The 22789-nt window shown below is 35.6% G+C and overlaps 1 protein-coding gene across 1 annotated transcript; it reads right to left on the bottom strand.

The window, feature by feature from the left end:
* Positions 1-14748: 14748 nt before the first annotated feature.
* LOC111897077 (putative clathrin assembly protein At5g57200) lies at positions 14749-17262 on the bottom strand. The gene is made up of 10 exons (XM_052766862.1): positions 16941-17262; positions 16718-16842; positions 16542-16634; positions 16331-16447; positions 16176-16241; positions 16026-16106; positions 15874-15954; positions 15614-15781; positions 15302-15502; positions 14749-15224 (listed from the first exon to the last, which is right to left on the bottom strand). Exons 1-10 carry the CDS (start codon positions 17071-17073, stop codon positions 14832-14834), a joined length of 1458 nt encoding a protein of 485 aa, XP_052622822.1. The 5' UTR covers positions 17074-17262; the 3' UTR covers positions 14749-14831.
* Between the last annotated feature and the right edge of the window lie 5527 nt (positions 17263-22789).

Below are 22789 nucleotides of genomic sequence, written 5' to 3'. Positions count from 1 at the left end.
TAGCGAGCTTGAGTGTGTAGAGTGAGAGGAAGAGCTATCTTGAGCTTTTTGGTGTGATAGATCTGGACCCTTCTAGGTTCAGAGAGCCGAGAATATGAAGCTTTAGTAGAGTAAACCTTGGGGTTCGAAGTTAGGAAGCATTTATGGGATTTTTATGGTATATATAGTTACTTTCATCTTACACATAGATATGAAATATTTTATATAAATTACGTGCTATGTGTGCATATTATTTGAATACTTGCTGTCTATGCTGGATGAACGATTTTATACATGTTTTAAAAGATTTAAACGATATATTTATTTTATATCTACAAATATATTGCGGATGAAACATGGATAGATGAAATAGTTGGTGTGTGATGAAATAAAATGATGAGAGATAGGTGATGATAGAAAGGTGGTGATAATTAGGTAAACAGATGACGATGAATATGTGATGTAGGATAAAAGGAGATACCATAACCTTAACCAGCAATGTGGCGATGTAGTCATCTACCAGAGTATAGATGGTGACCACGGACTATTCTAGACAACCCAGTGGAAACACCAGCAGGCTCATAACCTGTAGGTGATGAATTACGAGTTCAGAAGATGTTGTAACTACGTATTCATGCGATGATACTCTAACCCCTTACTATGAATTACGAGTTCAAACGATGTTGTAACTACATATTCATGGGATGTCACAAATTTCGCATGTCAAACCAATGGTCATAATTCACATCAGTGAGAATGGTTCATTTTTTTGTAAAACCAAAATCAGATTGGAAATTTTGATTTTTTATTTTGGAAAATGTCAAACCATTGGTTTTTTATTTTGGTTTTAGTTTTTTGTTTTTTTTTTAAATATATTTTCAGGGTTTTGTTTTGTTTTTTTCTTATTTCATAGATTTCTTCATCAACAAATGTTGTTACAATTTAACAAAAATAAATAATTTGCTAAAACATAATACAAGAGGAGGTTTGTTCACATTTAGTCATTGAACTTTTTAGAGGGAAACGAACTTTCGATTTTGTTCATATTTAGTCACTAAACTTTTTTTCGTTATCTATTTGCCATTGAACTATTGAAACTGTTCACATTTTACCCTTATGACCGGCAACAGCCGGTCATAAGGGTAAAATGTGAACAGTTTCAATAGTTCAATGGCAAATAGATAACGAAAAAAAGTTTAGTGACTAAATGTGACAAAAGTCAAAAGTTCGTTACCCTTTCAAGTCATTATCCCTTTAACCTTCACCTTATGCTTCGTTATTAGAAACCACTCCAGGGGAAACTAATTCGGTTTGACTTGATAGAATATTAGAACCGTATGGGTCAAACCGATTCGAAAATTGTTTTCACATTTAAAAAATCGATTTTCATATAGTATAAAAACTTGTTGTTCACATTCATCATTCTTTAAAATTTTTGTTCAATTCGTTATTTTTTTTAATAGTTCAAATTGTTGTTCATGCAAGATACCTTATGTAGGTTTTACAAAAATGGGTTTTCATCATTGCTATCATCGTTAATGTTTTGATAATTATTTTTAGAAAAAAAAATAAGTACAAAAATATTTCGAACCCCTTAACAATCTCAAATTACCATAACAAGTTGGACAATGGCAACATAAACATTTTTTAAACGGGTTTAACCCAAAATAATTTTAATTAAACCGATGTTATTTTGGCAATCATGTTGATACCAATAATGTCGAAACCTGAACCAAATCGATTTGAAAAATCAATATGTTCACCCCTATTTGCAATAGTGGTGACAATCATGTTGTGTACGGGTTGGCGGGTCAGAAAACTTAACCCGGACATAACCCATATAAGTATTTGTGTCATTTTGTTTAACCTTGACCGAAACAAGTCAAACTCAAACACAACCCGCGCAACCAATATAATTATATGAGTATGTAGGTAGGTTAGATTCGAGTTCTTAGGTCACTTGAAAGAAGTCTAAATATCACATATTTTATTAGTCTTTACTCTCTTGTTTATTTAATAATTTTGTCTTTTTTTTTTCAGTTTCATAAAATAAATAGGTTCATAGGTCAAAATATCAAAACCTGTATAATAAACGGGGTGGTGGGTCGGAAAAAACTCAACCTAAGTTTGTTTATCTTCGTGTCAGAAAGGGCATCTTATGTGAGGATCATAGTCCTAGGATGCTATGTGGGACACCGAGAAGAAATTATTTTCCACTTCTACCCATTGCAAGCTTCCTAGTCCAATTCTTTTTATCTAGACATTTCCTCATGTTATGTTACGTCGCTTTTCATGCATTTCCCATCAATTTCCTTCAATTTTTATTCCTACAAATATCATTTAAAAATATTTATTGTACGTTCATTCCACATACAAATTAAGCTAATTATTGCAATAAAAGCAAATGATTGACTCAAGGAAAATGGGTTGTTCAACACGCATTTATGAATCGTTTACACATTAAGGGTTAGAGCATCCATAATGGTGAGTTGAATGTGATGGATGACAGGTCTAGTTGTCATTCAATGGATGAAACTCTACCATTGTGAGATGCCACATTGACATTCAATGGATTTAAAGTTTAATGATCATTGAACACTTCAATGGGAAAAAGGAAAGTTTTCTGCTCTTAAATAGAAACTATAAATTAGCTTTTGTTACTTTCTATTGAACTTTGTAGAGTTCAATGCATTGTATGAAAAAATTGATTGAGTTGTGTGGAATGTAGAAAAATAATCCGTCAATCCATTGAACTCTATGAAGTTCAATGCATTGTGGATGCTAATGTGTGTTAAACGAACTAGTTTTAATCCTAATAAACTCAAATAAAAAACAAATACACACAGGCAGTGTACCTATCGATAGCAGTTTAGTTTAAGCAAATAGGGTATCGAACACAAGAAACAGTAACAATTAAAATTAATACTAATATTATCTAAATAAAACAATTAATTCAAATGGGGGTTTCTCTCTAGTTTTGCAAGACTAGAAAACCTAAGTAAGCAAATAACACGAAAACAAAAGACAACTAAACAACTAAATATAATAAAAGGTAACTAGATTCAATGATAAACGAGACTTCTGTTTAGGTTCGACTCACTTATTCCTATGGTTGATTTCATGGAAAGTGCAATGGATTATTATGTCATTGGCTACCAATTTCTAATGTGATTAGATTCATGTTCACTATTACTAATCCTTAGCAAACTAGTTAATTCAAACAGTGGCCAATCGATTAAACTAACGAGTTTCCTAGTTGTTCAATTCAGATCAAGTAAGACTTGTAGTTTTAGCTAACTAAATTTGTCAATTCAATTAACTCATGCATGGTTGTTCATCATACATGCTTACATATTAACTTACTTATTTTCTTAGTTAATCCTAGGTTCATATTCACTAATTCTAGGCATACAATATTGTTTTCACAAATCCATATGATTCAAGCAATTAAGATGATGTTCATGCAACTCAACAACTTGATTATTAACAGAAAATAATTATTGTTAACATATAAGGGTCTTTAACAAGCTTAACAAGACAATTCACCAAATCAAAACTAACCCATGCCATAAAATCAAACCATAGTTATAAGTTTATCTACCCTAAACAAAAGCAAATAGTTTTTAGCTCATATCTACGACAATTAACAATCCAAAAACGAAATCTAATGATGTAAACATAGTTTATGCAAAATATTAAGAAAAAGTATAGTGTTTATTGCCTTTGATCTATTCCAAATTGATATCTAAGTTGAAATCTTGAAAACTACAGCTCTAAGAACCCTTCTGGCCTCCAAAAATGGTCCAAATCTTCCACAATTAATTAGGGTTCGAATGAGAAGTGTTTCTATATACAAATTCTGAAAACAGGGCCAAATCGATGTATTTGTGATCCAACTTGTCGAGTCAGTCTTTAAAATCCCGCGTAAGGCAAGTCAGCGTCGAGAATCACGAACTTTCTGATAAACTCGTCGAGTTGAGGCCCAAATCGTCGAGTTCTCTTGGAATCAACATTTTCTCAAAACATGAAAGTCGTCCGAAATTGTGTCTAGTTTTTAGAACATTTTGAATCTCGTCAATCGGAGTTATAGTTTGTGAGATATGGCTAAAACACTGACGGGTGGTCAAGCTGTCAGGCAACAACCTTCTTTCTTCAAAATCCAATCTCCAAGCTTCCAATCGCTAGTTCCGCTTCCTTTTCCATCCAAGCATGTGATTGTTGCTGACAATGAAATTCTAAACTAATTAAGCTCTTTTTTTTTCATTAAATGAGATAAAATCAACATAAAGTATTAAGATAATATATAAATTATATGACTAAATATGCCTATATCAGATGCCCTTTGGGAGTTTGTTCAAAATTCTTCTTTCTATTTTTGACATAAAATTATAATTTGGACCAATGTTGATTCAATCAACTTGGAAGACAAACCTTAGTTGATAATACTTTCACAGTCATCAAATCATCGGTGTTGACCCTAACAAATGTATGCATAGAAAAGAAATAATATCATAACATTTACAGCTAGCTCCAATTACAACCCACAACTGAATTCCAAATATCTCTTGTTATTATTATTTTCCCATTGTTGACGATGAAGAAGATTAAAATAGATCAGTGATGGCAGGAGTATCATTGTCATTTGTAATTCAAATAGTTCAATTCATCATGACATTGGGACAATAATGAAACTCTAATTAATACCTTATTAGATACGTTATAAATAGGGATATGAAATAAAAGATATATAATTAACCAACAAAAGTTATATACATATCTACATATAGTTATACATACCTACATATAATTACATTTTAAGATTATGACGACGAGAGTCATTTGCCATGCATATATACATATAGTTGCATTTTGGTAGTGATTATATATACATATAGTTGCATTTCAAGTAACTTCAAATTCATCCCTTAGATTTTAATTAGGTTATTTTTGGCCCTTGGTTTGGAAAGAAGTGGAAAAGGGAGGCCCTAGTGTAAAAATGGTGATTTTGGGAACTTGAGTAGTACGCTGGGCGTACATGTGAGTACGCTAAGCATACTAGGGTGTGCCCTAGTATGTTGGGCGTACGAACAGGGTGAAACCTTAACTTTTAGGGTTTGTGGAGCATTTAAGCATCTTATGGACCATTTCCTTTCATCTTTTCCAACCACCAATTTCTAGAGCCGTTGTGGGTAAACCCTAATCCATATAGTGACCATCTTGAGCTTATGATGTAGTTTTTGTGTGCCAAAATAAGAAGTTAATGCATCAAAGGAGTCAAGGAAAGAATCAAGCTTGTAGATTTGGGGTTATCACCATCTTGGGAAGCTTTAGAAGATATAAAGCTTCTACCTTTATGCTTAGATTGTGTAGATCTTCTTTTGGTTACTTTTTAGGCATTCTTCTTATCCCAAGAGTCCCAATATATTTGCATGCTTTGTTTTGGTCGAGTTAAGTTGTCCTTTCCGACCCTAGGATGGGTCCTAAGGCATAAAAATGAGGTCCCTCGAGCTAGTTTGGTCCCTATTTCTTTGTAGGAGGTCTTAATGGATTAAGACCATGTATTAAGCCCTTTTTAATCGACCAAAGTCTTAAAGTTTAAGACTTTAAGGTTCTAGAGCACATTTGGGTAGTGGATCTGAAATTTGGGCTTAAGTGCTTAAGCCATTAAGCACTTATCATGATTTTGGTCTCTGCGAGGGTACGCCCCATGTAAGTTGTTGTATGCCTCGCGTTCGGTGTCAAACCCCTCGTAATGGGCCAAGTGTGGGCTTGAAGTGGTTTGGGCCTTTGGATTAAGATTTTGGCTTGGCTTGCATTGGGTTGTGATGGACCATTTGGGATTTTATGGTTTGGGCTTTTAGCTTGTTGGATCTTCTTGAATGAAGCCCATTAGGCCCAATTGGTAAATTGGGCCATAATTGGACTTAAGGAGTTTATTTTGATATTGGACCTTTTGCCATCTAGTTTGGGCCTTGGCTTTGGGCCAAACTTGAGGAAGAGTAAAAAGGTCTTTTACCCTGAATCAAACTCGTAGTATGGTTAGTGCCTTAGTGGCTAGTTGCTGGTGGATTGTCATGTTGGAGTCTGTTAGCGCGAGGGTGATAGCGGATCTGCAGTCAGAGATTATTTATGGAATCGACTATTAATGGGGTGTTGTCTTGATGATGGTGGTTCGGGATCTGGCAGTCAGCGGTTAGAGATCGTCTGCATGCTTCGGCAACGCGATGTGAGTTTTCCTTACTATACTTATCGGTCGAAGGCACCAAGGCCGACCATCTGGATTGGTATCCTGGTTATCGTATGCTTGTATGCTGTTATGATCTGTTATATCAGTATCCTGGTAGATAGGATGTTTCTATGTTGTTATGATCTGTTAGATCGATATCCTGGTAGATAGGATAATGATATGCTTATTGATTTTTATGATTTGTGCCTTCCTGTTGATTGATTATGTGGTTATGAGTTATCTATATGTTGACATGTGTGTGTAGTCGGGTTGAGGCGATCATGCTTTATGCTGAAGGCCAACAGACCTATGGCCGTCCGGGTAGACTGTAGGCCCTACGAGGCGGTCCAGTGAGGCCGAAGGCCTGACGAGTGGTATGGATAGGCTGTAGGCCCTACGAGGCGGTCCAATCATGTCGAAGGCTTGGGAGCGGTCCAGATAGATTGTAGGCCCTACGAGGTGGTCCATTCATACCGAAGGCTCGGGAGGGGTCCAGATAGGTTGTAGGCCCTGCGAGGCGGTCCAGTCAGGCTGAAGGCTCAGTATGCGTGTTGTTGTTTGCATATTGCTAATGTTTGTGTATTGGTACTTTGGGGGAACTCACTAAGCTTTGTGCTTACGGTTTCAATTTATTATTTTAGGTGCATCAAATGTTTTGGCTAGGCGAAGGCATGACCGTACACATCCTCGCATTTTGGACTTATGGTTTCTGGGAAACTCTGATAATGTGAATGTTTTGAAAACTATGTGTAAATGATTACGGTTTTAAATAAATGTTTTGGAAACAATGATTTTGTAAACACTTCTATAGAAAAAGGATTGTTTTGGAAAGTTTAAATTTTACTGAAATTTTATGGATGTTACAAGTTGGTATCTGAGCCTTGGTTAGAGTGAATTGGAGGAACACTCGTGTGAATCCAGTCTCAAATTACGGAAAAGATTTTCAAAATGAATTTCAAATGGTTTTCAAAATACTTAAGGAGGATGCGATATGGACAATCAACCGGAGCCAGTAAGTAGACCCCAAAATACCATACTATTATTTGATATTATGATATGTTAGAACAACATGCTAGTGATAGGTTAGGGATCTTCAGAAATTGCTTGATAGAATTGCCTGATTATGAGATGCCTTAGTTCCTATAGAGTTCCCTTGTTTGGTTGTTTTGTAACTCTTTCGCATGTGAACTGGCTATTGAATGGATACACTAGGTCACATGCTACATGGTTTAAAGGATCTTAGGCTGTGGGGTTTGGTCCTGCTTCGCATCTCTCATTTGAGTCCAACCGTTGTGGGATTGAATCTTTTAGCCTAAGATTGTTTAAATTATGGGGCATGTGGTTGTATCCATTCGATAGTCATCTGGTACCAATGGAGAGTCGTGTGGCAAGTGTGGTATGGATGAATCGTGTGGGGTCAGTCGGCTAGTCGCGTTATTGGATAAGGTAGCGGTGGTTTCCCTATATTGGGCGTGATTCACAGCGAGTCGATGAGGAATGATTAGCCACTCTTGACAGAGTGAAGGCATGGCGAAGATGCGCGCGAGATGTTAAGATTAGGAGATCGGGGGTTTCGGAAGAGGACCTGCCATATTTATTGTATTTAGCGCCAGTCGGCTCCTCTGCACGAATGTTGCTTGCTTTGTGCTTTGTGGAACTCATGAGTGATGTGGGTTAGCCATTAAATGAATATGTCAAGTCACATGTGAAAAAAGGTTGGATATCTCAGAGTGACGTAGTTGAACCTATTGTGGAGCTCTTGTTGGAGTCCAACAGTTGTAGGGATGAGTCTATTACTCGAAGGATTATCTGAGCTTTGTTGCGTGTGATTATGTTCATAAGATAGCTAACTGACTTTGTGAGGAGTTCTTCACCAACTGATGGCAGAAGGGTGTGGGATCCTAGGATAGCCTAGGAAGTATGTTAGTGCGGTTGTTTCTTGGTTGAGCAGGTTTCAAGAGTATTTTATGACTAGGACTTTGAGGACCCGATATGATTCTTGAGGAAAGGATGGATAGGTGTGGAAGGTAGTATTGGATCCATACTACTGAAAGCACATGATCCATACTCGAACCAAGGAAGATCTTTTGGGATTCTAAGGGCTGGTCAGGGAAGGTAACATGGTTGGACACCATGGTTTGCGGCAGTGGTTATGTTCCTGTCAATCTTTTAGTTGTAGCTGCTTAGTCATGGGGATGGGCCTGGTATGTGAGCCCAACGACATCTTGGATTTTGGGTTGTGTGGTGCTGACCTAGTGAGTTTTGGTTTGAGGCCTCAGGGATTTATCTTGATGCTGGGAATGCGAGTTGTGGGACTCAGGAAAGGAGCAATTATTATAATCGGCTTGGGTTTTGAACCTGGAAGTAGGATGGTTGATTGATGGATTGGAATTTCGTTATCTATGGCAAGGGTTGTACCATTTCAGTTTTCCGAGTTTGAAGGAGTGAGCGGGCTTGTGACCCCAGGGTCAGGTTGTATCTCCAGCTCGGGGTCAGTTAATCATAGTAGTTGGCGGTAGTATTTCAGCGCTGGTAAGCGCATGTGGATTGAAGTGACATGAGTATCTTGTGAGGCAAGTAAGATCCCCAAATCTCGGGAGACGGGAAAGTTTAGCGTCAGATTGTTGTTGGGATTGCAAGCAGGGAAGGGAATCCTGTTGATTAGTTCATGTCACCTGGGATCAAAGGGGAGTCTTCCTGCGTACTCCCACGTTGGTCAGGGTAACTCAGGAGGAGGAGATCATGATTTCTTTGTATGCTTTGAGGGTGTGTCATCCCCTGTATTCTTCAGGGTTGTATCAGGAATTGTATTATGTTGGAATTTTGCTGGATTGGGTAAATTAAATCCCGGGTTGACTTTCTGCTATTTTTTTTGGGTTATTGGGGGTCGTTATATGCCATTCTGCACACCGAAAGTCTTCAGCTGAAATTCAGGTTTCTCTTGGGTTCTGATTTATCTATAGCGGGAGGATCGTTTTGCGTATGTTATTCATTCCATGGTTAGGAATGATTATACCTGGTTGAGCCGGTTTGATTCGTGAGTTGATTTCTAACCACTAGGTGGTAGTTAGAAGCCTAAGTGGGGGAGAACTGGGAATTCTGAAGTTGAGTGTCAGGCATTACAGGTTTTGTCAGTTGCTGTTCGGACTGCTGTTTTCAGATTTGTTGGGCGGATATTGATCGGTGAACCTCTCCAGAGCGGGTATGTTCAACTCCAGGTGGGTTTGTGATTCTCTGGTTTAGGTTTCAGGATGTCCTCGACCATTGGTCATTGATTTCTTCTTTCAACGGGAATTCCACTAAGGATTTAAAAGGCAATAGTTAAGAGTAAGGAATGCATCACCCACCCACCCTCTAGTGCAGTGTGTTTATGTTTTCCCTTGGTCCTTGGGGAAGTTCGCCCTCAATAGTAGAGTGGAATTTCTTATTCATAGCAGACTCGGGTTTGGCAAACTTTGAGATCGCCTTAGAAGTCTTCTCAGGCTAGTTTCGTGCAGGTAGGATCCGTGCAGTCTCGATCAAGTATGAGATCTTGTTTCAATCGGTGATATGGACGTCTTATGTTATTGATGGAGGTGGTGTGTTGCTTTATCTCAGGAAGTCTTTCCTTTTGGACGAGGTTTGGGTTTCCCTAAGAATATGCATGGTTTTGTTGGGTTATAGCCTTCGAATTGGGTCAAGAGTTCGACCATTATCCTATCCTCGGGCTGGGTGCGACCATGGATTCGTAAGGTTTTGCTTGGGTAGCAGCTTGTTATATAAGTGAATCGTACATGGTAGGGCTGCAACATAGTGGTGCACATTCAATGTTGTGTGGGACAGTGATTAGGTCCCCTCAAGGTAGTGAAAGGAGGAGAGTATCTTTAGGACCCATAAGGTTAGGCAAGCAATGTAACACCGACAAGGTCCGTGTGAGATCAGGAGCATTCCAGTCATGGGCTGTGGGCCTAATGGTCATGATTATTCATTTAATCTATTTGTAATACTCTAGGTAATGACGCGTTGATAGGGATCAGAGAACCCATAAATCAGTTGGTTTGGATAGGGAACGGTCAAGGGCCGTTGGGAGTGCCAGTCAGGTACCAGAATGAATATGTGGAATGTTTGCTTCGTATTCTAGAATGTTCCCAAGTTGTTGTTAGGGATCAGATGAAATGCGGAAGTTCTTGGTTTGATCATCTTCTTTCTTAGTTTCGTAGGTTGGTAATGGCATGGCAAATAGTCAAAGGTTATACTAATGTTTTGGTGTATCATATGGATTCAGATTGGGAGAGGTTCGCTATCGACTTGTTTGTGGATCTTTTCTTCATGATTTGTGGTATTTTCAGCCCGAAACTAGGGGTGGATTCATGGATGGCCATTTCGGGATGGCTTATAGTTGAAACTTGCGTTGGAAATCGCACGTGTATCCGTGTAGGGCATGCATTCTGGAGGTCAGTGAGGTAAGTGGGGGAATCTTTTGGTTTGTAGTGCGAGTTGCGAGTTTCAGGAAAATGGTGTGATGTCATTGATGGTGAAATCGAGGGTTTTTGGGTTAGAATGTCCCTGTCTTTCAGGTTCTGGGTACCGGGTTAGATCTTTCTCCTTATTGTCTATGGCGACACATTGTATTTGGGTGGGTTGAGGCGGTCATGCTCTATGCAGTAGGCCAAGGTACCTGATGAGGGTCGACTGTAATTCGTTGGCACTGAGGCTTAAGGGGAGCGGTAAGCCAAAAAATAGACCTGGCAATGGGGCGGGTTAGGAGTGAATCGACCTTGATCCAAACCCTTTTAAAAAATTCCAAAACCCGATCCAAACCTGCCCCTTAACCCGCAGGGTTTTGAATAATCGAACCCATACCCTTGTCTACCGAATCAGCAGATATCCAAACCCGCCCTGTAACCTGTAGGTTTTTTGAATAATAAAGCACATTTTACTTAAATCATAAAATCATATTTGTTAAATAAAACAAATTTTGATTTAGAAAACACATTATGTACTTGAAGACTTTCGATTGGAATTAAAATAACTATTGTAGTTACTTCCAATTGGTTTTTGACCCTCGATTGTGTTGATAGAGAATAACAATTACAAACTTTCTTCCAGTTGATAAATGAATTTATTGATTTATAAATGAAATTGGTGAGTACATGATGAAATATAAATGAAATGACATCATGATTCTTGGGAGAAGACCAGAAGTCTAGAAGTTAAGTCCCCGAGTCCTATGTATAAATAGTTTAGTCTTTTTCCTTTTCTCTTTTGACTTTCAATTGGAATTTAAAGTAAAATTTAGGCAGTATAAAATATAAATGTATAATTCTAAAATTTATATGGGGCGGGTTATAAATGGAGCGGATCGGTGATGATCCATACCCAACCCTTTTAATAAAAGGGTTAGCGGGTATGGGTCATTAACGGGTAAACGAATCAAAAACTATGCTCCAAACCCGTATAATTGTTAAGGGTTTGGATCGGATCAAGGTAAAACCTGCTTTATTGCCAGGCCTACCAACAAACCCTGAGAACTTCAACCCGATGGTTTATTGGGTTCGACATATTGGTATTCCACCCCGAGGATGATTGGACCAGTCATGGGTGTTTGTGGTTATGGGCTAGCAGTGATGTGTATATTGCTTCGGGAGTTAAAGGAAGCATTGTTGGTCGGAACAAGAAGGTTCATCTCCTAGTTGTCTCCCATTGTTCATCATATACTAGGAAATTTTGCCATAAGAATTAGCTTTCTTTAGAAGGATTATCGAATCTCTTTTGTCAAGTAAAGAGTTGTCGGCAACAGAGTATGATCTATGGTTCTGTTTTCTGGTAGGAACCTCAGGTTTCCAGGGTTAAGTACTCCGTTTAGGAAATAAAGGGAAGGGAATTAGCGATGGTTAGTAGGAGTGGTCTGTCGGGGAGTCAGACCAAATTCAAGATTCTGGATTGAAGATTTTCAGGTGAAGTAGGGTTGATTGGTTGTATGGGATTATGGATTTATTTTGTTCAGGTTGGAATTTTCTATGGATTTAGTCTTCTTAGAAGATCGTCATACGTCATGGTTGTGAATGTGGCCCTCAGGATGTTGGGTTTCTGGGGTTAGTAAAGAATGATTTCGAGGACGAAATCGAATTTAAGTGGGGGAGAGTTGTAACACCCCATCTTTCAAGTAACTTCAAATTCATCCCTTGGAGTTTAATTATGTCATTTTTGGCCCTTGGTTTGGAAAGAAGTGGCAAAGGGAGGTCCTAGTGGCAAAATTGTGATTTTGGGAACTTGAGTAGTACGTTGGGCATACATGTGAGTATGCAAAGCATACTAGGGTGTGCCCTAGTACATTGGGCATACATATATGTATGTTGGGCCTACGATTTCCCGGGTGAAACCCTAACTTTTAAGATTTGTGGAGTATTTAAGCATCTTATGGACCATTTCCTCCCATCTTTTCTAGCCTCCAAGTTCTTGAGCCATTTTGAGTAAACCCTAATCCCCATAGTGAGCATCTTGAGCTTATGATGTAGTTTTTGTGTTCCAAAAGAAGAAGTTAATGCATCAAAGGAGTCAAGGAATGAATCAAGCTTGTAGATCTGGGGTTACACCATCTTGGGAAGCTTTAGAAGGTATAAAGCTTCTACCTTTATGCTTGGATTGTATAGATCTTGTTTTGGTTACTTTTTGGCATTCTTCTTGTCCCAAGACTCCCAATATTGTGCATGCTTTGTTTTGGTCGAGTTAAGTTGTCCTTTCATACCCTAGGATGGTTCTTAAGGCATAAAAATGAGGTCCTTTGAGCTAGTTTGGTCCCTAGTTCTTTGTAAAAGGTCTTAATGGATTAAGACCATGTATTAAGCCCTTTTTAGTCGACCAAAGTCTTAAAGTTTGAGACTTTATGGTTTTAGAGCACATTTGGGTATTGGATCTGAAATTCAGGCTTAAGTGCTTAAGTTATTAAGCACTTATCATGCTTTTGGTCTCTACGAGGGTACACCCTGCGTAAGTTGTTGTACGCCCCGCGTTCGGAGTCAAACCCCTCGTAATGGGTTAATGCGAGGCGAGGTACGCCCAATGTACCGAAGGGGTACGCCCCGCGTACGCCTCCTGTTGGGCTTCGGGTATCCGACCATCTGTTGGGCCCTAATGGTTTATCTGGATGGGTATGTCTTGGGCTAAGTAGAGGATAAGACCTTTGGATAAGGCCTAATAAGAAGTTGGGCCCAATTTGGAAAATTGGGACAAGTGTTGGCTTGAAGTCGTTTGGGCTTTTGGATTAAGATTTGGGTTTGGCTTGCATTGGGTTGTGATGGACCGTCTGGGATTTTATGGTTTGGGCTTTTAGTTTGCTGGATCTTCTTGAATGAAGGCCATTAGGCCCAATTTGGAAAATCGGGCAATAATTGGACTTAAGGAGTTAATTTTGATACTGGACCTTTTGTTATCTAGTTTGGGCCTTGGCTTTGGGCAAAACTTGAGGAAGGGTAAAAAGGTATTTTACCCTAAATCAGACTCATAGTATGGTTAGTGGCTAGATGTTGATGGATTGTCATGTTGGTGTTTGTTAGCGCGGGTATGATATCGGATCTGCAGTCAGAGATTATTTATGGAATCAACTATTGATGGGGTGTTGTCTTGAAGATGGTGGCTCGGGATCTGACAGTCAACGGTCAGGGATCGTTTGGATGCTTCGGCAGCGTGAGGGGAGTTTTCCTCACTATACATATGGGTCGAAGGCACCAAGGGCGACCATCTGGATTGTTATCCTGGTTATCGTATGCTTGTATGCTGTTATGATCTGTTAGATCGGTATCCTGGTAGATAGGATGTTGCTATGCTGTTATGATCTGTTAGATCAGTATCCTAGTAGATAGGATGATGTTATGCTTATTGATCTATATGGTTGGTGCTTGCTTGTTGATTGATTATGTGGTTATGAGTTATGTATATGTCGACATGTGTGTATGTGTGATCGGGTTGAGGCGGTCCTGATTTGTGTTGAAGGCCAACCCAAGGCGGTTCGGATAGATTGTAGGCCCTGCGAGGCGGTCTAGTCAGGCCGAAGGCCCGACAAGCGTTCCGGATAGGCTATAGGACCTGCGAGTCGGTCCAGTCATGTCGAAGGCTCAAGAGCGGTCCGGATAGGGTGTAGGCCCTGCGAGGCGGTCTAGTCATGCCGAAGGCCCGACAAGCGGTCCGGATAGGGTGTAGGCCCTGCGAGGCGGTCTAGTCATGTCGAAGACTTGAGAGCGGTCCAGATAGGCTGTAGGGCCTGCGAGGCGGTCCAGTCAGGCTGAAGGCTTGATATACGTGTTGTTATTTATATATGTGCTGTTGTTTGTGTGTTGGTACTTTACTAAGCTTTATGCTTATGGTTTCAGTTTATTGTTTCAGGTGCTTCAGAAGTTTTGGCAAGGCGAAGGTGTGACCGTACACATCCTCGCGTTTTGGACTTAGTTTCTGGTAAACTCTGATAATGTGAATGTTCTAAAAACTATGTGTAAATGATTTCGGTTTTAAATAGATGCTTTGGAGACAACGGTTTTGCAAATACTTCTCTAGAAAAAGGATTTTTTTGGAAAGTTTAAATTTTACTGAAATTTTATGGATGTTACATGATAAAACATGCATGGATCGATGGACATTAAACATGTTGAGTCTATATCAATGCACGATTCCCATGTGGACAGTCGATTCCATCTCCAAAGTGGTTCGGTCTTTGATTCGGCATCGATTGTTGTGCAGACCGATTCGACGGTTGTGATTGTTGCTGATTATATGGAACAAAGATGTTATTATGTTGTCGTTGTTGATAACATTGTTGGTGATATTGTTCTTGATATTGTTGTTGGTATGACACCTGGTTTATGTTATATTGTTGTTGTTGCATCACGACCTTCATCTGATCTTGTTGTGGTAGAGGATGGTGGTATTGAAATGATTCGTGTTGCATGCCATATTGATAACCAGGGTTACAACCTGTTTGCATTTGCTTCTTAGCCATGTCGTCTTCATATAAACTGTACAATAGTAGCCTATCGAAACCACCACCCTGTGAGTGAAATCATATGACTATGAGTCTTGAACCAATGGCAAATTATCCATTAAGAGAAACCATCGATCACTAACCATTTTGGTATGTGATATAGGACTGGTGTTATTAGGGTAATTACTTGTTGAGGGCACGAGTGCAAGCTCCCAGCTTGAGGTGTTTTCGGTTTTAGAACATGTTAGATCTGATGGTATACTAGGTTGAACAATGGCAAGAGCCAATATCGATGCATCGTTATCCTCTATTTCTAACTTGTTTGGATCTGCTTCATCCAAACCCTACAACAAATGTAGACATTAGTGCGAGAATAACTTACAATATGATCATATGCATGCATCTGTTGCAAAATGGGTCATTTCAAATTGAGAACTTGAGTAGAGAGTACTCACTGGAGGATCATCATCATCAATGACTATGAGTGGTAGAACTTCCTCCTCTACCTTCCGTATATGCTTCAGTTCTGGTTCTTGATCTTGCAGTACCTCTGCGTTTTCAATTTCTTTGATTTCTTGAGTTACAGGTTCCATGGTTTCTTTTGCGACATCTTGATCATGCTCCTTCAGTTTTAGATCAAATAAAGAAACAAATAGAATTCATTCTCAATTTATTTGAATATATGTTAACCGAAAAGATCACGATAAAGTCTCACCAGTTTCTTATCCGAATCAGAACCATTCGAAGAAATTCCTTTCACATATTCCTCCATTGTAGCAAGAAACGAAGGTGGAGGCTGAAAATTTTAAAACATGTTATCAGAATCAGGTTCATTGTTCACAAATATACAATTCACAAAAACCAAACCTGAGTCAATGTTGGAAACTGGATGTTCATTGAAAGACGCATATGTTTACCCAGATTGTAGAACTCCCCAAGTTGTTCGGTCTGATTCGTGGAAATATTTTTCAACAACCAAATATAGGAGAATTAGGGAAAGAAATAAAGACGCTCAACCTGTTTTACAGATCTCTTGTAAATGTTTATAGCGGCAATAGCTTCGTCCTTCCCCAGGTCGAAGAACTGGTTGATATTAAAGATTGTTAATTAATTACCAACAAATGGATATATAAACTAAATCAAACGATCAGCACTAATAAAGAAAATGGTACCAATTCGACGAGTCTGATTATGCCGTCATTGATTACACAATAGATTTTCAAGCTTTCTTTGATTACAAGAGCTAATGCATGTGGTATAAGCTGGTTATGATAAGCTGCTCCTTCAGGCTACAAAAAAAAATTGTGTAATTTCTTTATAATTAGAAAAAAGTATCATGATTCGAATTTTGATCCTTTTTTTTAACGTTTATCAATCATTCACCTGGCAAGAGAAGAGACGATAGAGAAGTTGTTGCATTGCAGGTAGCTGTTCTAGTAGTTCGTCAATGTTCATGAGTCGTGTTCTACTATATGCCTGTGGTAATTCATAAATATTACTTGAGGTTAATTACGCCCATTTTATAGAGGTTTTTGTGAACGTAACAAACGCCGACAAACCTTGTTGATTCCTGGAGCTGTTGTTAAACGCTCGGTTTCAATGTCGAATCCCACGATTCTGTAACACTCTAATCGTTCTTCAAGAAATGTGGCATACGTTCGAAGCCATGAAGAACAATCCCAAGCTTTTCGGGAATTGAAACGTGTCAGAAAACGCAATGATTATAAGACGATTAAATAAAATATAGATAGAATGGATAAAGTTGATATCTTTATTGTTTACCAAGCTGGCTCGAATCATCTCTGAAATCTTGAATTTGGAAAATGTGTCGCCGACGAGAATGAATTAGCAACTCTTCTCTAAAACTAGGATCACCCTCCCGTAAAATCCTATGGAACACCATTAATGTCTTCATTGCAACCTACAAATGAAATGAGCGGAAAATCGAAAATGGGATTGCTTTGAAAAATGAAATGGGGACAACATGAGATTAAAGAAAAAGAAGACGTTACGATCCAGTTCTTCGTTTTCATCAATCTCCTGGAAAGTGTATGAATGCAATATCCGACGTCTGCTCGTGGTGCAGCAGAAGATGTTGAAACGATAATCCCTAACATGCATGCAGAACAAAAGAATTTTTAATTTAAAAAATTCCTGAAGAAAGCTGAGAATTAGAAGGAAAGAAATAAAAAGCTTACTTTTAACGTGGAGGTCTTTTGGAGGGCATTCGTCATGATTGGTAGCTTTGATAATGGCGATATCAAGATCCTTCAATTGAAAGTTGGAAATTGAGAAAAAGAATTATACTTGGATTGAAAAAGGGTGGTTTAAATGGAAGAATCGAAGAACCTTGAAATCGCTGCCGACTTTTGCAAGGCCAACGGTGGTGGAATCTTTGAGAGCTCCATAGGCTCTTCTCCAGCTTTCGAATGTACCCATCAAAACCCTAATCTTTTTATATATATTCTATGGAAATTTAAACCAAGATCAAAATTATGTTATAATATATTTATTTAGCATTTGAGAAAAAAATGAGGATGCTGAATATGGGTTCTTGTTCTTGTTTCTCCTCGTCCTCTTTCTCTTTTTTTCTTTTTGTAGTTGATAAAAGTAGAAAATGTTTAATTGGTTTTAAGAACAAGCACTATGTCCTTTAAATGTAGGGAGGATATGGTTATGGCTATTGACATTTTTATTTATTTGATATATAATCAATTGTCTCAAATAAATCCTCAAAATGCTTCATAAATATTACATTGTCATTCAATGGACTTTGAGTTTAATGGAAAAAAAAATAATAAACATTACAAATTAATTTTGACAATATTCCATTGAACATTATAAAGTTTAATACAATGTAGGAAAAAATTATAGAATTGTATGGAATATAAAATCGTAATATGACAATCCATTGAACTTTATAAATTAGTTGTGAGACCCATGTATTACATGGGTTAACTTAAAAAAAAGTTAAATATAAATGTCTAAATATTAGAATACTTTGAATTTATAAGAAAATAAGAAAAATAATGAATTATTATAATGAAAATATTTTTTTATCAATTTAAACTAATAATCTCTATTCTAATAAATGAATAGTTTTAATCTTCATTTGCCAAGTGTCAGTCTAATACAACTTCTAATTAATATTATAACATGTGTCACATAGATATATTAGGCAACTAATTTCAAAATCTAAATTTTATATTTTTCTAATTATATATTAAATTTGAGTTTATAATAACTTTATAAATGTGATATATCTCCTAATTAATAATTTGTTTAAAACAATTGATTAATAATTATAAATTTTTATTATGAAACTTTAATTAATTTTATAACCGTGGTTTCCATGAGTTATAAACTAGTTTAAATAAATAAACAAAAGAAACTAATAAGCCTTAGTTTTGAGAATTTTAAAATTAAAAGGTAAGTTCATTAATGAAATTGATATCCATTTATTACTTTATTTATTTTAATTATTATATTAAAATATTACGTAGAATTTAATAAAATAGAAAAAGTCATAAAATGACATGTAAAAAAAATTAATTTAAAATAACCACAAAATGACATTTGAGAAATTGAATAAAAATAGATATCAATGTATTAGAGTAGATATCAACTTATTATAGATGTCCTAAAATTTAGAATTGTTTTGAGCATGGAAGCAATAGCAAAAAACAATTATATATATAAACGACCAATAGATGAATGTTTTATTCATACTCGTTATTTTTCATAAACTAATAATGTATTTAAATCATTTTCTCTTATACCAAAAAAGACTAGCTATTAGATGGTAAAAAAGTAATACTTGTTAAACCATCGGATAAACTACTTTACATATGTAAAATGACAGAAAATAGAATTTAATCATTTGATTTTTTTCTATAATAAGTAAACGATATGGTTAGAAGAATTTAACAAAAGAAACATAATAAGTTTGTTGTAACGAGTAAGTATTTTTTTTTATTATTTTACAAACATAACAACCTAAATTTTTTCAAAAAACAAACTACCTTAAAAGCTAACCGTAACATGCAAAACTTTATATATATATATATATATATATATATATATATATATATATATATATATATATATATATATATATATATATATATATATATATATATATATATATATATATATAATGCATGCGTGTTGCATCAGCGGCAATTAATTTCATTTTGACAACCTATATTCAATTTTCGAATAACTAGTATGTTCTTACGGTTAAAAAATATAATTATGTTGTTTTTATTAAAAATATATAAATATGGTGTTATAATATCTAAGAGTTATGTGATTGCTCTATCCAAGGTATGTATGTAAACAGTAATTTATATGTACTATTAAGCACCTGTCACATTTTATTGTATGTAAATAATTTAATAGTAGTCACAAATGGATACAATCAAAACATTTTTCTAATATACATTGATGGTATTGAAGCAATCCATTTGAGAGAGATTTAACATCTCGAAGTATGACAAAGTATTTTATAGAGTAAATATGGCACCCGATCTTCTTTGGATAAAAACGGATAATAAAGCAGCATCCTCAATTAACAAAAAAAAAATATTAGCAACAATCACATTATACTAATTATATATCAATGCACAGTTGCAACCCTTCAAAAATAAAAATAGAAATGAACTATGGAAAATACTCCAGAAGACATTAAACTCTAACAAGCTCTCTCTATCTCCCTCTCTCTTTCTCTTCATCTCTCCATCTCCGTCTCCATCTCCATCTCCATCTCCTTGTCCCCTTGCTCTCCCCCACATCCTTCCCTCCATATCCCTCTCCCAACACGTAAAACCTAAGACATCTAACATCTTTTTGTTGTTTCTATTAGTAACTAAAACATACATATAATAAATATCTGAAAATATACTTTGATAACATCATCAACTTCTTATGTTACAAAACAATATTTACTTAAAATAACAAAAGATAAAACTTCTTCATTCATTCAAGAGTGTCCTCGTAAATGCTTTTCTTTCTTTCATCATTTCATCAATAAGATCGAGAATATCCAGTAAACATACAAACACATGTGTTTCTTTTTTCCTATAATTTTGAAGATGTCCTTTAGCCATACACTACTTGGTCTTCCTAGGAAACTGCTTAAGCGGTGAGGTTAGGTACAAATTTTCATCGAAACCATTATTAATTTTATTTCATACATTTAGAACTTTATTCCTTAGATGAAAATCCATGAACATGTCATGACTCACTTCTTAAATGATATCATCTATTGATAGGATGGCACTTACTTTACATGTTACTAATATATTTTTATTTTCCTTTTTTGCTTATTTGTCTACGAAGTAGAAATATATTGCGACATAGTTAACAATAAAAAAACAAAAATCACTATAGAAATAATGAAATAAAATTTAAAACAAAATAAAGATTACAATATCTTCTAAAATCTATCTTCATGATGAGTGGTATCATTTTTCACATGTTGAATAATTTCATCCATTCTAAATAAAATAGAGTGATCACGTGTACACTCAAATTTCAGACGTTATTTACAGGCACATTAAACATATATGGTTTTAAGTAATCGTATTAACATAACTGCTTATAACCACTCTAATATAGAACCTGTGATTAAGGTCATCCTTATAAATATTGCATATTGCTGAGAAAAATATACTGCAAAAGATTCATCCAAATAAAAATGAAGGTTATCCATCCAACTTGAAAAGCAAATTTGTAATTCAACTTTCAAAATGAATTGACGTCAACTTCAAATGCAATGTAAACTATGTAATCAGTTTGACTTTTTTTAATAACATTCAAAATATATTTATCTGAAAGTTAACAAAGTACTGTTTCATTCATTTACAAAATTAATGTTTTTCCAAAAGATAATCCATTTACAAGCAAAGAAAAAGGAACTTCATCAATTTGATTAAGCTGTAAATATGGAATATACTATGTATTTTAAAATAAAGTATTTTATTATATATTGTTGGTATAATATTTCATAATGTAAAATAATTCTTGAACTAAAATGATGTTATCTTTTTAATTTATTGTTTTAATATAATGCCCTTACATATGTGGTGCACTAATCAGGAAACATTTACATTTAATGCGTGACAAATATGATGTTCAAACTGCAAAGTTTAGTACAAGACAAATTAAGACATGCAATGGATGTCAGGCAGCATTTAAAGTTAAAAAAAAGCTCGTTATTTAAACAAAGAAAAAAGAGATTCACAATTACATCGACTGAAGACATATCCTCGAAAAGGAAGCAAAAATAAAACCTTTTCATATATGGAATATGGAAATGAAAAAGAAACAGATTTGAACCACATGATGAATATTCTGATTGCAAATCTTGAAAGTAGAAACAAAATATATGAGAGATATATAACAAATTACACAAGCTATTGAAGATCTTATTTCATATTTCATTTGGGACCATTTATCAATGGTTTTTACTTTGTACTTTTAGTTTTACTAAACCGAATTACAATAGGTATTGGATTTAAATTGTGAATATATTTTTACTTTTAGTTTTACTAAACCGGATTGAACATAAGAATAGAGTGGGCTTAAAATATGTTTTATATTATTTGGTTTTCAAAACGATAAGTATGTTGCTATTAATGATTGTGTATCAATGTTGAACATTCAAACCCCTTCAATGCTTAGTACTAAATATACATGTAGCTTGTATATTGTTCTTTAAATTTCATTAAGATAACCACAAAGTCTAACATCCGAAATTTATTCAATATAAAAATAACAAATTCATTCAGATACATCATAAGTATCAAACAAACAAGACATTAAAAAACATTGCAGAAAATGTCTACAAAACCAATCCAAATCTTCAAACAATAAAAAGAAGGGCGAAACACACTACTTGGATTTGTTAATATAGAAAAATGGATTTTTACTTTATTTGTTAGGAAGATGGAACGTCAATATATTTTATCAACATTACTGCAAATTGCACAATCTAATTTAAAAGTCCGTAAAACAAACCTTTTCATATAGTCATAAAAAATATAAATGCGTACTGAATATTTAAATAAAATAAATAAAACATTTTTCATAAATTTATCAAGAATAAAATAAATACGGAAATTTAATTAAAAAAAAATTGTTGGTTTGAGTCATTTGAACCATACTTGTATAATATCTGTTAATTATGCATTAAAAGACCAAAACATTAGCATAGTCAGTTACATCATTAACAATTATGAAAACAAGTTAAACAAAATAAATCTATTTGTAACCCTTAATCATCATCAATGAAGAACTGTTTTAAGAAGCTTTCTCTTCTTTTTTTATGTTTCTGGCCAAGATTAGCATATAATCTACTAAATGTTCAATCTGTCTTCTAATTCAAGGTTTCAAAACATCCAACATGTATCCAACATCCCATATATTATCCGATAAGTCCTCCTTCGAAACAATATCTAGAAGGACGTTGTTATTTCTCTCATCATTCATCATCCGCCTGAGAAGAACCACCATTATTCTCATCCTTGATTCCAAACTGCAATGTCTTCACGAATGGTAGCGATGAAATATTCCATCAAGGCGACGTTTAATGTAAGATAAGCTATAAATTTCAGATGGTAGGTATAAAA

This window comes from Lactuca sativa, chromosome 8 (assembly GCF_002870075.4).
Source record: "Lactuca sativa cultivar Salinas chromosome 8, Lsat_Salinas_v11, whole genome shotgun sequence".
NCBI classification, from domain to species: domain Eukaryota; kingdom Viridiplantae; phylum Streptophyta; class Magnoliopsida; order Asterales; family Asteraceae; genus Lactuca; species Lactuca sativa.
Note: the sequence above shows the minus strand (reverse complement) of the source record. Positions and strands in the feature narration are given on the sequence as shown.

What these genes read in the sequence shown, in the direction of transcription:
- LOC111897077 (XM_052766862.1), bottom strand. Translation starts at nt 17,073, where the DNA reads ATGAAGACATTAATGGTGTTCCATAGGATTTTACGGGAGGGTGATCCT. An exon ending in ACAAGAGATCTGTAAAACAG is followed by an intron (nt 16,107 to 16,175) that starts GTTGAGCGTCTT and finishes TCCACGAATCAG; the next exon opens with ACCGAACAACTTGGGGAGTT. An exon ending in TTGATGATGATGATCCTCCA is followed by an intron (nt 15,503 to 15,613) that starts GTGAGTACTCTC and finishes CATTTGTTGTAG; the next exon opens with GGTTTGGATGAAGCAGATCC.